This window comes from Carcharodon carcharias, chromosome 7 (assembly GCF_017639515.1).
Source record: "Carcharodon carcharias isolate sCarCar2 chromosome 7, sCarCar2.pri, whole genome shotgun sequence".
Taxonomy (NCBI): Eukaryota; Metazoa; Chordata; class Chondrichthyes; order Lamniformes; family Lamnidae; genus Carcharodon; species Carcharodon carcharias.
This window is the reverse complement of record NC_054473.1, coordinates 19,920,820-19,937,017: the sequence shown is the minus strand read 5'-3', so window position 1 is coordinate 19,937,017 and position 16,198 is coordinate 19,920,820. Positions and strand designations below refer to the sequence as shown.

The window sequence follows — 16,198 nt, the reverse complement described above, 5'->3', positions numbered from 1 at the left end:
ATGAGGGTAGTCGGGGATTGGGAAGGGTAGTCGGGGTGGGGGGGTGGTGGGGTAGTCAGGAGTGTGGTGGGGTAGTTGTGGGGGGTGGAGTTAGCTGGGGGGTGGGATTGGAAGTTTGAACTTCCCAGGCAATTGGCATGTTGTCCATGCGTGGGGGCTTTCTGGGGGTCTAAACCACCATCCCAACAACCCCCCGACTGCATCCCAGGGAACAGAAGTTCTGGGCCAAAGTTTTTTAAACCATTGCAAAAGATCATGGAAAGCTGATTTGTACTCTGTGCAGTTTACACGTAAAATTCCTTGATTTTTTTTTCACCTCTCTGACTGATATGGGGGATTTGCACCAAATAAAACCCAGCGCAACCTCACGGGAACTCCTTTCCATGGTTTTTTATTGTACAACACAAGAAATCAGTAAACTCTAAAAGCATAACACCCTTGTATTACATTTCTGGGGTCCCTCTTTGCATTTCTACATCATGACTCTCAAGATTTCTCTTTCCAACTTGTATCCTTCTCTCCTTCAACTCCCCCTTTTGTTTTCTCCCCTACCTGCCCGTTGTTTCATGTCTTTTGAGATTGCCTATCCTGGCCCCACCATGTCCCGACCTCAGGTCAGTGACTCCCTGTCTCTCTCTCTCTCTCAAACAGGTAAATTGAAGTGACCACTCTTAGGGACCGAGGCAACCTCATCCTCACCCTAATGTGAGTGAAAATATTCTTTGACCTTAAATGAAGTTTGATTGACTTGCAAATAGCATCCTAATAATGCTAAAGTGTTAAGGCTGTAGTGGTGGTCAGTCTGACCAAAAGGTTGTTGGTGAGTGGGAATGAACTGGGGGGACAAGAATGTGGCAACAGGCTGAGTAACACAGGTTTGCAATCGATTTGCTGTAACTGTACCTTGACATGATGACGTTAAATGATTATTACTAATAGGTTGCAACTTGGTACCAATAGATGACATTTGGTACTGTGCCATGTAAATATTGTAAAATGTTAAGACGCCGTAGGGTATTTACCTTTCCTGTAACGATATCTATTCACAAAGTGTAGAATACTTTGGATATTCCTGCCTGGTCTCTATTTTAATTGTAATTTTCATTTGGGTTCCTATGCCACATGACATTTCATGATCTGCAAGCTAACAGCTGGAGAAAACTGTTTGGTCTGTTGTAATTTTGTATTTCAATTGGAATTATATTCGAATCAAGATGAATAACAAACTTTTTACACCTTAGGCTGGAACTTATTTTTTAAATAAGGAATTATATTTCTCTCAGTAACTCATAATGTTTCCTCATTTGCATTTAATTTAGAGATTTAAATAGGCAAGTAAGTCTAACCATGGTATTCTGAGAGTCATTCTGGGAATTATGTAGATAGTGGGTATGGTAGCATATTGGTTATGTTACTGGACTAATAATCCAAAGGCCTAGATTTAATGATATGGCAGCGGGGTAATTTAAATTCAGTTAATTTTTAAAATATTAAATAAAAATCAATAGCATCAGTGATGGTGACTATGTAGCTAACAGATTGTTGTAAAAGAACCATTTGACTCACTAATGCTTTTCAGGGAAGCAATTTTTTTTTATTATTCTTTTGCGAACTTTGGACTTGGCTGACGAGGCCAGCATTTGTTGCCCATCCCTAATTGTCCTTGAGAAGGGAAATCTGCCATCCTCTGGCCTAAATGTGACACCAGACCCACAGCAACAAGGTGAACACTTAAGATAAAAGCTGAATAATGTGGATGCTGCAAATCTAAAATACAAACAGAAAATGCTGGAAAAACTCAGCTGGTCTGGCAGCGTCTATGGAGAGAGGAACAGAGGGTGGAATCCTGTCAGGTTTGCACTAAGTGTGGTAGCGGGCGGGAAAAAGGATGTTTTACCTGCTGGTTGCAATGGCGGCTTTTCACATCATATCATCCTAATTCTGCCTCATTAATCATGCAGCCACAGGAAACATGCCGTCTCACTGGCGGGTGGCCTCTGAATCACCTGCCATTCCGTTACCTCACTGTTTCCTCACTCCGGGGCCATATCTAAACTGCAACTGCGCACTAAGTTCTCAATGCTTGCAGCCCAGGACTGCTCCAGTAAAGGCATGGCCCTGAAAGCTGTGTAGAGTTCAGCGATCCATCACTGGAATGCCTTTCGGAGGCGATGTGATGTCCTCCATCTCTGCTCTGGGGACAGGAGTCCCAGCAATCTTACCACTCCGGCTCGGGAGGCGGTGGCAGTGGTGATCAGTGCCAACACTGCACAGAAGGGGTTGGCCATCCAATGCAGATAGAGGATGAATGATCTCATCCGTGCAGCCAGGGTAAGACAATTACCTCATCACCACTCTAAACTCACACACTCGCAAATCCATCACACATTCACTGGCATCTCACTCACTGCCAACTCAAGGGACGTCACCACTCACTCTCTCACACACACCCTCACATCTCCATCTGGCCCCATCCCCTCTGCCTCCTCAGCCCTCACCCTCTTGACGCCACTTGCACAGATCAACATGTGCCCCTACACACACCCTGGGATACCCCCCTTTCCCAGTACAGCTTTAGCCCTGCAGCCTCTTCCCTTGCCTATGGCCACTTCTCCCCCTTCCCCAAGTAAGCCCAAGCCCTGCAGCTGTTGAAAAGCCTTATGGCTGGTCCGGTGGATAGGGACCTGTCTGTGAGCCCCCCCTAAAAGTGATGTGGTGCTGCCTGTGAAGTCTGGCACTGATGACTCTGAGTGACCAAAGTAAGGTAGGCAAGCAAACCTCAAAGTCCCGAGTGAAATGCAGGTGCACGTCGCTTATATACAGTTGTGCCCAGATGATCCAGCATGGGGGGATGATTCCAGCGAGCAGGGCTTATAATGATATGCAGATGTATTAAAATGAAGTTCCCAACATCTGGCAGTGGGAAAGGCGGCCTGCCATTGACTGGTGGAGCGGATGATCACAAACTGGTTTCATGACTTCATGAAACCAATTTTGAACTTCCCGCCACGTGGTCTGCTCATGCCGGACATGATGCCCGATGCTATTGGGCACGGAAAATTCCGTCCAGAGTTAACATTTCGTGTCCATATGACTCTCCTTCAGACTGTTCACTGCACTTGGAAATGGCCCAGCTAATCAATTCAAGAGCAGTTAGGGATGGGCAATAAATGCTGGCCTTGCCAACGACACCCACAACTGTGAATGAATTACAAAAAGAATGACTTGCCTTATTAGCCAATGAGTGTGAAGTCGAGGCTAGATTTCTGTTTCAAAGAGTAAATGATAAACTGGAATCGGCAATTCATGTAGCGACTTCTATCCTGTGATTCATCAGAAACTTAACAAACCTTTAGAACTTAACCCATCCCCATCTTCTCACCTTCTTATGTGACTTGCATGAATCCTAGAGGAACGTGGTGTGATGTGGCTCCATAAATGTCAAATCAGTGGACAGGTCACCACTGGAAGCTACTGAGAGCCTAGATGGTATGCACCCCATTGGAAGGGGAGACCAAATTAGAGGTAGTCACAGCAAATGTCTCTCACATTTCTCCAGATAATAGTAAACAGCAAAAAGAGATGACAAAAGAAGTGATTCATTTTGGTAGGAAGAGTGGCAAGAGGCCAGATGAAATAAAAAATACAATTCCAAAGGGGCTGAAGGAGCAGAGTGACCTGGGGGCATATGTGCACCCATCATTGATGGTGGCAGGGTAGGTTGAGAAAGCATTTAAAAAAGCATACAGAATCCTGGGCTTTATAAATAGGGGTATAGAGTACAAAAGCAATTCAATTATGATAAAACTGGTTCAGCTCAGCTGGCATATTGTGCCCAGTTCTGGCCACCACACTTTAAGAAGGCTGTGAAGGCATTCGAGTGGTGCAGGAAAGATTCACAAAAATGGTTCCAGGGAAGCAACTTCAGTTACGTAGATAGATTGAGAAGCTGGGGCTATTCTCCTTAGAGAAAAGAAAATTAAAAGAATATTTGATAGAGGTATCCAAAATCATGAGAGGTTTGGACTGAGTAGTTAGGGAGAAGGAAGTTAATGGAAGGATCAAGAACCAGAGGGCACTGATTTAAGGTGATTAGCAATGGCAACATGAGGGGGATCTTTTTTATGCAGCGAGTGTTTAAGATCTGGGATGCACTGTCTGAGAGTGCGGTGGAGGTAGGTTCAATTGAAGCCTTCAAAACAGATTTGGTTAATTATCTAAAGAAATCAAATAAGAGGAGACAGCCCTTAAGCCTCTCTATCCAAGAATTCTACAAAGCACAGAGTATGGAGATCCTAGGAGAAAAGAAATGAAACTCCCAACACTTACATCTTATTTTCACAGCAAACAAAGCAGTTTCTTAAAATCCCCTGAAGGTCTTGTCATTCCCATCTCTGTAATCTCCTCCATTCTGACTACCTCCTCCGGAACCCACCCCACCAAAATCTCTGGCCCCTAGTGCACTACTATCCCCTTTAAGAGCCTGCTTAAAGCCTAAATCTTTGATGAAACTTTTAATAACCCCTTCACTTCCTTTGGCTCGGCATCCATTTGGCCTGATTATATCTCTGTGAAACTAGCGGCAGTTTTCACATGTACACTGACAACCTCCAGCTCTACTTCACCACCACCTCCCTCGACCCACACCACTGTCTCGAAATTGTCAGACAGCTTTTGTGCCATCCAGTAACGAATGAGCAGAAACTTCCTCCAACTAAACATTGGGAAACTGAAATCAGAATCTTCAATCTCTGCCACAGACTCCATCCATCTCCCTGGCGCTTCAGACTGTTTGCAACCTTAGTGCCATATTCGATCACGAGATAAGCTTCCAATCATATAGCCATGCTATCACTAACATTGCCTACTTCCATAATGTGTGCCGACTTTGCCCCTTTCTCCCCTTCATCTGATGCTGAAACTGCGTGTACCCCTTTGTTATCTCTAGACTTGAATATTCCAGCCTCTCCTGGTTGGTCTTCTACATTCTCCCCTCCGTAAACTTGAGATCATCCAATGCTCTTCTGCCCATGTCCTAACTCACACCCAAGTGTTGTTCACCCATGCACGCTCACCTACAATGGCTCCCAGTTAAGCAATACCTTACAATTCCAACCCTTGGTTTCAAATCTCTCCGTGGCCTTACGCCTCCCTTTCTTTGTAATCTCCTCCAGCCCTCAACCCTCCAACATATTTGTGCTTCTCTAACTCTGGCCTCCTGAGCTTCACTGGTTCTAACTGGTGTCTATACCTTCAGCTGCCAATGCCCCAAGCTTTGAAATTCGCTCCGTCAACCTCTCGTTCGCTCTACCTCTCTTTTCTCCTTTTGTCCTTTGACCACGCTTTTGTTCACCTGCCCTAATATCTGTTTATGTGGCTTGGTGTCAAATGTAGATTCACAATGCTCCTGGGAAACACCAAAGATTATTTCCTTTGTTAAAGGCTCTATATATGTACAAATTTCTTGCTGTCATTGTAAAGCAACTTAAAGGTGTGATATAAACAATGTTTGTTGATGGTGGCAGTGGTTTTGTCATTCCAGGTGAATGAACCAGTTAATTTTATGCAAGTGTAGCACAACATTAATGCCGAATGAAGCAACAATAACGCCAGTGACAACTAAAAGCAATGTTGCCCACAGCTGTGAAATAGTAGCACAGTTTGTTGGTTTAACAACAGTCCGTGCTATGTGGGATCTTGATTTACAATCCTCCAATTGATAACCACACGTGCTATGTTGCTCAGCAGTGGGTTGCCATGGGGAAAGTACCAGATTCAAGCTCTGAATGTGATTTTTGTTCTATCCCTTTGATTCTTGTAGATAAATGTGTTGGGAATGGGAATACTGAAATCGTTTGGGATCTTATCTGCAGCACTTCAAGACACATTCCAGGCATCTATGGAACAGATCAGCTGGATTGGGTCGATTTTGTCATGTGTACGTTTGACAGCAGGTATTGTTAATATGTAAGGCTTTTCTCTGTCGTGTAGAAATACAATTTCTAACTTTATAATGTATGAAAAATATTACATTTGCATACACACTGTCTACAAATATGTTGAGATGTTTTTGTCACACTTGCTTGTCAACCTTTTTTCCATTATAAGTTGCTGTATCCACATTTATAATGGAAATTGCTTATTCAATCTTAAAAGTTTACCTTCCTGCCAGTATTTGCACCTCAGTTCTATGCCTGCTAGCTCCTCTGGCTGGGCTCCGAAGATACTTGAATGTTCCTTTATGAGGATGAGGATGAAAGGAGTGGCTCAGTGTCTGTGCTAAGGGTGCTCTATATGGTGAGCAAGGACAGGTAAATTGAGTGGTCAGGAATTGCTAATCTATCTGAATAGGAGCCCAGAGCCACCTAGTCAGTTTAGGAAATCCACCTCAGCTATGCCGGTTTAGCCTACCTAACAAGATTAGCAATCAATCCCTCAATCAACATCACAAAAGCAGATTCTCCGACCATTTTCACATTGCTGATTGTGGGAGCAAATTGGCCGCAGTGTTTCCTACATTATAAAAGCAACTACATTTCAGAAGCACTTCATTGTCTGTAAAGCGCTTTGAGAAGTCTGGTGCTCATGGAAAGCACGATATATAGGCAAACCTTTTTATCAGATTCGTCATCCCGGCCTATCTGCTTTGACAAGCACCCGCAACCCCAAAAGCTAATCCTGGCCCCGTCTGTATATCTTATTCATCACGTTCTAATCAATAGAATTATTGTTAGGAAAATAAAGGTATCTTTAAGTGTGATTTTAAAGAAATATCTAAATAAAATGAAAATGAAGAACAAACCATCAGCCTAGAAAATTCTTGGGCTTGCTCCTGCAGCGGTAATCTCTGCTGCTCAGCGTGTTGGGGTCAGGGGTCAAGGGGGGCACCTAATTTAAGGTGGTCACCAGGAAGAGAAACTGCCCTGTTGGCTCCATTGACTGCTAGCCTATCAGATGTCTGATCGTCTCTCCTGAACAGAATATTGCTGTCAAGGCGTTTAGGAGGGTCCAGGACAGAGACATTCGGACATCTCTGAAGTGGAGGTGACCGTGTTAGCACGCTCAGGCTGGGGATGTGGTGTGTCCTAGTCAAGGACAGTTTTCTAATTTTGCTCTCACGGTCAGTCTACGCCAGGGCCAGGATTTTATGGCTCCGCTGTAGCGTGTCTCTCCCTGGCAGACACAGTGAGCCATTTAAATCCCCATTCAGTTTGGCGGGACCGTAATATTCCACCCAGGCAGGAGGGGCCGTAAAATCTTGGCCCAGGAGTAGGCCACTGAGCCACTGAGAGTCCATGTAGATTTAACACTGGAAAGCTGCTGATGGAAATAAATCTGAATACCAAGTGATCATATCCCTGCTGCTTTCTCCCCCTAAGTAATATTGTTTTGGGCTTTTGCCATTTTCTGTTCCAGGTCCAATTGCTGGTATATTCTGTGCAAAGATAGGCGAGAAGCAAACTGGAATTCTGGGAGCAGTTATGGTATCTACTGGACTGTTCTTAAGTTCGTACGTTGACAGAATTGCCTTCCTGTATGTCACCCTTGGCTTACTGACAGGTAAGAGCAATATTTACTACACTGTACAGGAGAAACATCCTATGTAGTAAGAGTTTACTAGCAGGAAGAAGTGGTTATGAACTCTATCCCTTTATTTTCCAGTGTGAGAGATGCCGCCACAATGGGCCGAAGTGTCTCCTTCCACACTGAATGAGTCGACGATATTGAGGGAGCTATTTAAATATTTCATTTAAGGGGGAACAGGGACTCAGACTGGACGACAAGGCTCTGAGTGAAGCAGAGCAACAAGGCATGGCCAAATCTAACCATTGAAGGTACCCCAAGCAGCCAGTTCCCTATCTGCTATAGGAAGCCCCTCCAACACGCACAGACGCTGGAGCAGAGGGTGTTGTGTAATTGCAGTTCCATGGGCACAACCCGTACTCTAAGGGAAACTCAATGATGCTGCATTTCTGGCGTAGTTTAGTTAGAAACATATCTGTGGCTTTCGTCAAACGATGGTCTTCACGGGAAGCACAGAATCACCGTTTAGCTACGATCCTTTTTTTTTACATATGGGAAGTTATTTCCCTGTTATGTGGGGAATTGTGTGCTCGATCCACACTCCTCCCCTGCTGTGGGTTACAGCAGTAAATCTCCAATTTACAGAGCCTTAGCACTGCCTCTTAATGATAAAATCTTTGCTGTTAAGGGAATCCCAAAGGTAACAAATTGTCTTTCCCTCTGCATTCTCTTGTTCTGCAGACCAAAGGTAAATGTGTTTCTTGGTATGTTTTATAGGGTGTGGATTTGCCTTCCTATCTCAGGCTGCAGCTCTGAACACAACCAAGTACTTCCACAGAAAACTTACCATCGCTTGTGCCATTTCCCGCTCAGGAACAGGGCTAACTTTCGCCCTGGCTCCATTCCTTCAATACCTTCTCGGTGAATATGGCTGGCGAGGTAGGTAACTAACTAAATTCTCATTACAATTGCATTGCTCTATTAAGTGTGTTGCATAATCAGATGCACCTACTGTCATTGTCAAGTGGGTTTTTGCCCTATAGACTGAGCTATCCTTGTTTTTCCACTAAGACTTTATTAGCTAGGCCCACTGGAACAACTTTTGGACATCCTTTATCCTCGCTCTGGCTGCAGGATGGGCTGCGGCGTGACCAAAAAGGCGTGGGAGGCAGTCGCAGCTGTGGTCAGTGCCAATGCCCTTCAAAAAAGTACCTAGTGCTGCAAGAGAATGAATGATCTCCTCCGTTCCACCAGGCTAAGTCTCCTTTCTCATACTCTCAACTCAACCCATCACACATCCACAGGGCCTTCCCTCACTGCCAGTTCACAGGATATCACCATTCACTCTCTCTCACACTCACTGTCATTGTCCTCATCCCATCCATGGGACCACTTAACACCCACACAGGCCAGTCATACTTATCATCTGGCCCAACAGGCATCCTGCTTACACGCTCTATTCATGCAGATCAAGCTGGTACACAACAAGAGGGAGAGGTTGCAGACCAATGGAGTTGGTCTCACCGGGTTGTGATCCCGAGGCTATTCTAAAGCTAGGTCCCACCAAGGTTTGTGTCCCTGCGCTGGTGGAGGGTGTGGGTGAGTGCGCTGTGATGGGTCTTCAGGGAGGGTGCCTTCAGATTTCTCTTCAGAGGTGTCTTCGGGCTTGATTGGAGGCCCTGGATCATGGATCCATCGGCTGTTTCCCAGATGTGCCTGCAGAAGCAAGGGGAGATAGTGCATGGCAGGGGGCTGTGGAACAGGACACATCACTCACAGCATGGTTGACTGATGGATGTTGCACTGCTGGGTCCTCACTTGGTAGAGCTACCCCTTTTCCACAAGGAGTCAGCCTGGGGCCCCCAAGCATCCATAGGGAGGAGGATCAGCAGGTGCACACACCTGGGCCATCCATCCAGGTGACTCTGGGAGCATCCGGCCCATCCAAATCCCATCTTCCTGTGGCCTCAGCAGCTCCATCTCCACAGACTGAGGAGGGTGCCACTGCCACACAGCAGGACCCTGAAAGCAGGCTGGGGCCCTCCAGGTCTTGGCCCTCCTGGGGATGCCCGCCAAGCTTATCACAGACAGGACGCCACAGTCAGCAGGCTGTCTCCACCTCCGCTGTGGATGTCTGAGGAGCACCAAGATGTAGCGACAGAGTTGGGAAAGTTAAGAAGGTGTAGTTGCACAGCCTGGGTATGGGTGCTAATCACTTGTACATACTGTTCACTATTGTCAATAAACTCCCAGGGATGTCTCCCTGCCTGTGGCTCCTTGTTCTGATGAGCAGTGTTCTTATCACTCAGATGTGAAACCTTTCTGCACAAGATAAAAGGCAGGTGTCTCAGTCCAGGGCCACTTCCCTGTGCTCTGTGCAGCCATCAGACCACAGTGATGGTCTGGCCTCACACTCCCTAAACACATTACTGATGCCTGCACCTCGACGGTGCTGGTCGTTGCTACCAGAATATAGTGGGCAGGCGTCACAGAGTTCCATCATTCTCTCTGTGTGCACTCAGCACCTTTAAGGTGGGGCTGGCCCCTATCTCTTCAGCATCTGTGACCAGTGACACTGTGCTCCTGAAGGGCTCAGGTGCTGAAGGCGGACAAAGGATCAGATGCTTCTAAAGTTTCATGGCTGCATCACAGAACGCATGCTCTGGGAGGGGGGGTGGTGTCGGTGGCATAGTGGTATTGTCACTGGACTTGTAATCTAGAGACGCAGGGTAATGCTCTGGGGACCTGGGTTCAAATCCTACCATGGCAGATGGTCAAATTTGAATTCAATAAAAATCTGGAATTAAGCCTAGTGATGACCATGAAACCATTGTCAATTGTCATAAAAACACATCTGGTTCACTAATGTCCAGAAATCAGTTGTCCTTACCTGGTCAGGCCTACATGTGACTCCAGATCCACAGTAATGCATTGACTCTTAAACGTCCTCTAAACAAAGGCAGTTAGAGATGGGCATTAAATGTTGGGCTAGCCAGCAACACCCACATCCCAACAAATAAATAAAAACATTCTCAGAGGCTATGTGAAGATCTATGGAGTGTCCTCACCACATATCATTGTCATCATCCTCCTGCAATCAAGTGACTATTAGGGCCTCCACCATGTCCCATGTCCCCATGACAGGAGCATTATCACAGAGGGTATGCACACTGCCATAAGCCAGACCAGAGTCAAACATTCAGAGATGCAATGTGAGGATTTATGGTATCTCCTCACTGCATGTCATCATCATCTTGCACAAATCTAGCAGCTATGAGGGCCTCCCTTAGCGCACCAGCCTTGTCTCTGGCAGTGCAAGGGCCTCATCGCTGCCTTCGAGGACCTCATCCCCGTCAGCGTCCTCCTCATCCGAGGAGACCTCCATCTCCTCCTCAGCCAGCTCCTCTCCCCATTGGAGTACCAGGTTGTAAAGGGCGCAGCAGACGACGATGATGCGTGGCACCCTCTGCGGACTGTATTGCAGGGCTCCACCAGACTGGTCCAGGCACCGGAATTTCACCTTCAGCATCCCGATGGTCTGCACCAACAAGTTGCGAGTTGTAGCATGAGCCTCATTATACCATTGCTCTGCTGCAGTCTGAGGCCACTGCACAGGTGTCATCAGCCACGGCCTTGTCCCCGAGGAGCCATCCCTGCAGCTGCTAAGGACCCTGGAAGACTTCAGGGACCTGTGACCGACTGAGAATGCAGTGATCATGAGCTCTCCCTGGAAACCATGCGCAGACCTGCAGGATGCGTTTCTGATGGGCGCACACCAGTTGCACATACATCCTTTGCGGCTGATGTAGTTGATCGCATGTTGTGTTGGAGATATGAGCGCCACATGAGTGCAGTCGATGGTGCCCTGTGCCTGTGGGAAACTCCAGATCTGGGCAAATCCAATTGCTCTTGTGTCCTGGTCCTGAGTGAACTGCACAAAGTTGTGGAGAAGATGGCATCTGTGACCTCATGGATGCATTTGTGGGTGGCGGATTGTGAAGTCCCACAGAGGTCACCTGTGGAGCCCTAAAAGGAGCCACTGGTGTAGAAATTGAGTGCCATAGTCACTGGCAGTGGATGCCCTCCCTGTCCTTGTGGCGCCAAATCCTGCTGTAGCTGGCTGGCATGACCGACCAGTTCCCTAGACATGCACAGTCTTCGGCGACACTGGTTCTCGATCATCTGCAGAAATGAAAGGCGACGTCTGTAGACCTTGGGTGTCACTAAGTGCTCACCAGCAACAGCTCTGGCTCTTTGGCAGCGTGTGTGGGAGCCCCAGCCACCCCTTCTTCCTGAGGGTGCTGCTCCTGCCTCTGTGCAGCCAGGAGTCTCAGCTGCTCTCTCCTCTGTCGTCTTTGCTCCCTGGAAGCCACAAGGGATACAGCTAGTTCACCAGGCTCCATGATCCTGATGTATTCTTCCTGCAGGATGAAAGAGAGAGACACGTGTTTAGCATGGGTGTACTAAGAACCTGGTTAAGTGTGGAGGCCCCTTTAAGGCTTCCCAGAGAGTGCTGGCCACCACTTGGATGGCCAGAGATTAGTGTGCTGCATAGCTGCCTGAAACACCACCCACCTCCGCCCCACTCCATCCGACTGATTGGTGGCAGCTTTGCCCACTGGACTGCAGGCTGTGCTCTCAGCTCAGGCACAGGCATTCTCCTCACCCGCACTGCAAGGCTGCGCTGTTAACTTGGACCATGGGGGAGACTGGTCCAAACTGGGATGCTGACATTGCAAGAGGCTGTGAGCATCTCCACCAGTGACTGCTCCATAGCAAGCTTTAGCAAGGAGATTGTACAACGTGCCCAGTCATCCAGCTGTTCTGCAGTCCACTAAAACACTCATTATTTTGCAGTCTGTGCTGGGTGGGGGTGAAAAGCTCTGGAGCACTTGGCGGCACTTTGATGCCTCTGTGTTGCTTGAATGGGCAGATAAACTAGAGGCCTGACTCTAATCATATCAATGGCTGCACCAGAACTGTCTCAGTTGCAGAGGGATGGTCACTTTATATAAGGTGTCCCTAATGGACAGCAGCTTCCCTTGCCCCCCTAGCCCCTGCCCCCTGAATGCTTGTGCACTACATTCAACCACAGGGCACCCCTAGCACCCCCAAGTTGCCTCAGCAGGGCTGCCTTTGCCCAACGCCCCCCCCCAACCCCCCCCCCCCCCAACAATGCTTGAAGTCCAACAGGCGATGCTGGTGAGCACTGCGCAATGTCACTGCGCACTCACTCCCCATTCCCCTCAAAGCACAGCCCGCCAAGTGCATGCCTTATATATGCTGCTGTGAAACACGTCGGTGGGAAGTTGGGGGAATGATCCAGCAGGCGGAGGGAACGATTCCGGCAGGCAGGGCTAATAATAATATGCAGATGTATTACAGCGAGGTCCCCGAAACGCGTCCCGCCATCGGTGGGCTAAGCAAATGATCACGGACTTGCTTTCCCGCCGTTGTGGAACTGATTGCGCCATATTGTCCACTCACGCCATCGAACATGCCCGACAGCCGCGGGCACGGAGAACCCTGGTCATTACCTTTTTATCCCAAGGGTTTGATTTGTATCAGTTGCTGGAGAGAAAGCTCACTCTTCCCGATGGCTGTAATGGTTTGAAGTAAAATACGGGAGGCAGTTTGAGTCCAGTTCCTGGGTACATACGGTCAAAGGTCCATTATTCTGCCAGGACAATTTGCAAAGTGAAGGTCCCACCAGACAGGAATGCAGGATTAAGAGGGGGCCGCTGTACTATTGGCCAATTGTGCAATTTAGGAGTGGATTTTTAGTCCTCCTTCCAGGTGAGCATGGAGGCCGGTAGGCACGGAATTTCGTGCCGCTGATCGATGTGCAAGTTTGCAGGCACCTTCCCGCCCTGGGCCGTTTCCCCAGGGATGGGATTAGGGTGGCTGGGCTACCCTGCCTGCAAGCCGTGGGTTGCCCATTAAAGCTCTTTAAAAGGCTATTGAGGTCTATTGTCAGAGGCTGATTGCAGTTTTCCAGGGTGTGGGGGACTAGGCCAGCTGCCTGGAGACAGCCTCCCAGCTGTAGACTGTTGTGCCAGCTTTGAGTGGCTAGCGGCCTGTCTGGTTTCAGCTGTGGCTGCAGGCCGCCCTGTGGCGGGGTTCCCCCTTCACTGTGGTAGCCCAGTTCAAAGTTTAAAATGTTTGAAAGGGGGTACCACCATCTTGAGGCACCGTCTCTTTAACTCATCTGAAAAGTCAGCCTGCTTGGTGGTTCTTCAGCGATGGAAGGCCTTCTGCTGGTGATCTAGCTTCAAAAGCTAGTCCGCCATCCTTAATTGGATAGCGAGCCTATCCATTGGCCACTCACAGGCCAATTCGAGGAAAATCGCAGCCAATCCCCCCACAATGCAGTCTCCTGACCTCCGTTTAACCCTGAGGCTGGGGTTGCAAAGGCCTCGGGGAAAAATCCTGCCCTTAGTCTCCTCCGTAGCAAGGCCGCACACTGTGATTGGTGCCTCAGAAAGTTATTCCTTATATAGGACATCAAATCTAAACCCCTCAATTAGATTATAACATGTACCTCACCCCCACATATCCAGAATTCAACATATATTAGTCTTTAATTGCCTCACTGTTAAGTATCTGTTATTCTCTGTACAATTGTTCGCTCCATGTTACAAAGTGTGAATATATGTTGACATAATTAATTTTGCACATTTCCAAAACGGTGTTTTTTCTCTCTATTTATGAGAAAGGACATTCAACATTGTACCTTTTAAAGGTACAGGGCTCATCAAGTTAATGATTTCTGCTGCTTGTATTGTACAGGTGCCGTCCTCATCCTGTGTGGATTAACACTGCACCTGATTCCACTGGGAATGCTGAACCGTCCAATTTATTTAAAGCAAGACGTGGCCAGGGCTAGTGATCAGAGCAAATGCCAACAGAGAAATGACAAAAGGGACGTGATCACTACGGGAGTGTCAGGGGCACAGCTACCAATCAGTCGCCCTCCAAAACTTGTCCGAGAATTTCACTCGAGTCAGAATGAACTGGAGGAATCTAACTCCTTACGATGTGATGCGAAAGAGGCTATCGAGCAAAATCACCGTGCTCCCGCTGACTTGTCAATTTTACAACCTGGGGACCTCTCCTTATTTCATGAACCAACTTTATTAAGACAGTTGCATTCCACTGACCTGCAAGGCTGCAAAGTCCAAAATAGGAATTCAAGCCAAGTGCTGGACACAGTTACCGTGCCAACTGACACAAGACACGAAGGCTTCTGTAGGGAGCTTGGTGCCCATCTGAATTCAATTTCAGCTGGTTTGAGAAACCTCATTGACTTTTCTCTGCTGACTGACCCACTCTTTATTATTTTCACTATTTGCACCTTCTTCAGCCAACTGGCCTATTTCATACCATATTTTCACCTGGTAGCCAAGGCCAAAGCTTTGGGCATTGAACCATTCCAAGCCACCTTACTCATTTCTATTCCTGGTAAGTGCTTTATCATATCATTCAATTATATATAGTATAATTATTCACACACTCAGGTAATTAATGCTATCTTCCTATTGTTACTCTATTGGACTTTATCACTGCGGTAAAAAGGTGACAATGTTTGGATGGAATTTAATTGGCAGTAGAAAAATGCCAATACTATAGGAAGTTGCATTCTACTACATTTAGTTATTTGTTTCATAGAATCACAGAATGGTTACAGCACAGGAGGACACCATTCAATCTGTTGTGTCCGTGCTGGCTCTCTACAAGAGCACCTCAGCTAGTCCTCTGCAAATGTTTTCTCTACAGTTGCTTATCCAACTCCCTGGCCTGAATTTTTTGCTCGTTGTTATGACCCAGCAGTTGGTAAAGCTGAATTATTTAAAAATCACAGAGGGAAACTTTGAGCAACTGTCATAACCTAATACTTTTAAGTGGTGTGTTTGAGAGCCAATTCTAAATTCAGGAATCAGACCACCAGTTTTTGACAAGTTTTATATTAAACTAAATGAAACATTTTATTAAGTTACAACACATTGAACACATACACATGGCTACAAATTACTACTATCATAACTTTTAATCAATTCCCAGACTAATCTCCACTAAGGCAACAGCAACCCATTGGGTTTTAAGTAGACACCAGGCAAAGCATTTTCACCTTACAAATTTAAAATGAGGTTCCTCTCACTTTGGTTCCTGTGGAGACAATTGTAGGCTTACAGCCAATTTGATCTTACATTGCCTCTGCCCTGCACATACAAAACTGCCATCAGTTATATCCAGCATATCTCATTGAATGTATATTCTCATTGTATCACCAGCCTCTTTGAACTCTAGTTCTCCTAACAATAAAACCCCTTTCATAGTACCAATTTTATTAGTAATATAAACATATTGCTTGGTATCTACTAGCTAGGTGCTAGATTTCACCCCACTTCTTGAATGCTGTTTGCAAAAATGCAAATGCACTCCACCTCTCAGACATCTCAAAATTAGTACACATCAAAGCACCCAGGTTAGCTGGCTTTAATCCAATTAAGACACACCCACAGTCTAAACCTCTATTTTAAAAGAAAAATATTATACAGATTAATAGCTTCATGACATCGTAAGGTGCGCACGATCAGCGGGGCTGGGAGCAGACAGGAAACGTGCCCCTGACCGCGTTTTCACACTGGTTGGTCAATTATCATCCAGCCAGCGT

The 16,198-nt window shown here is 46.8% G+C and overlaps 1 protein-coding gene across 3 annotated transcripts in view; it reads left to right on the top strand.

Annotated features, from left to right (window-relative positions):
- LOC121279658 (monocarboxylate transporter 5-like) overlaps positions 1–16,198 on the top strand; it is a 68,117-nt gene that overhangs the window by 33,801 nt on the left and 18,118 nt on the right. For 2 of the 3 annotated variants that reach the window (XM_041190874.1, XM_041190875.1), the window contains exons 2-5: positions 5,822–5,954; positions 7,417–7,560; positions 8,302–8,463; positions 14,314–14,985. In XM_041190874.1, the coding sequence (XP_041046808.1) occupies positions 5,822–5,954; positions 7,417–7,560; positions 8,302–8,463; positions 14,314–14,985 (1,111 nt within the window). Of the gene's footprint in view, positions 1–651; positions 706–5,821; positions 5,955–7,416; positions 7,561–8,301; positions 8,464–14,313; positions 14,986–16,198 lie in introns of all 3 variants that reach the window. The other variant, XM_041190876.1, reaches the window with a different exon arrangement.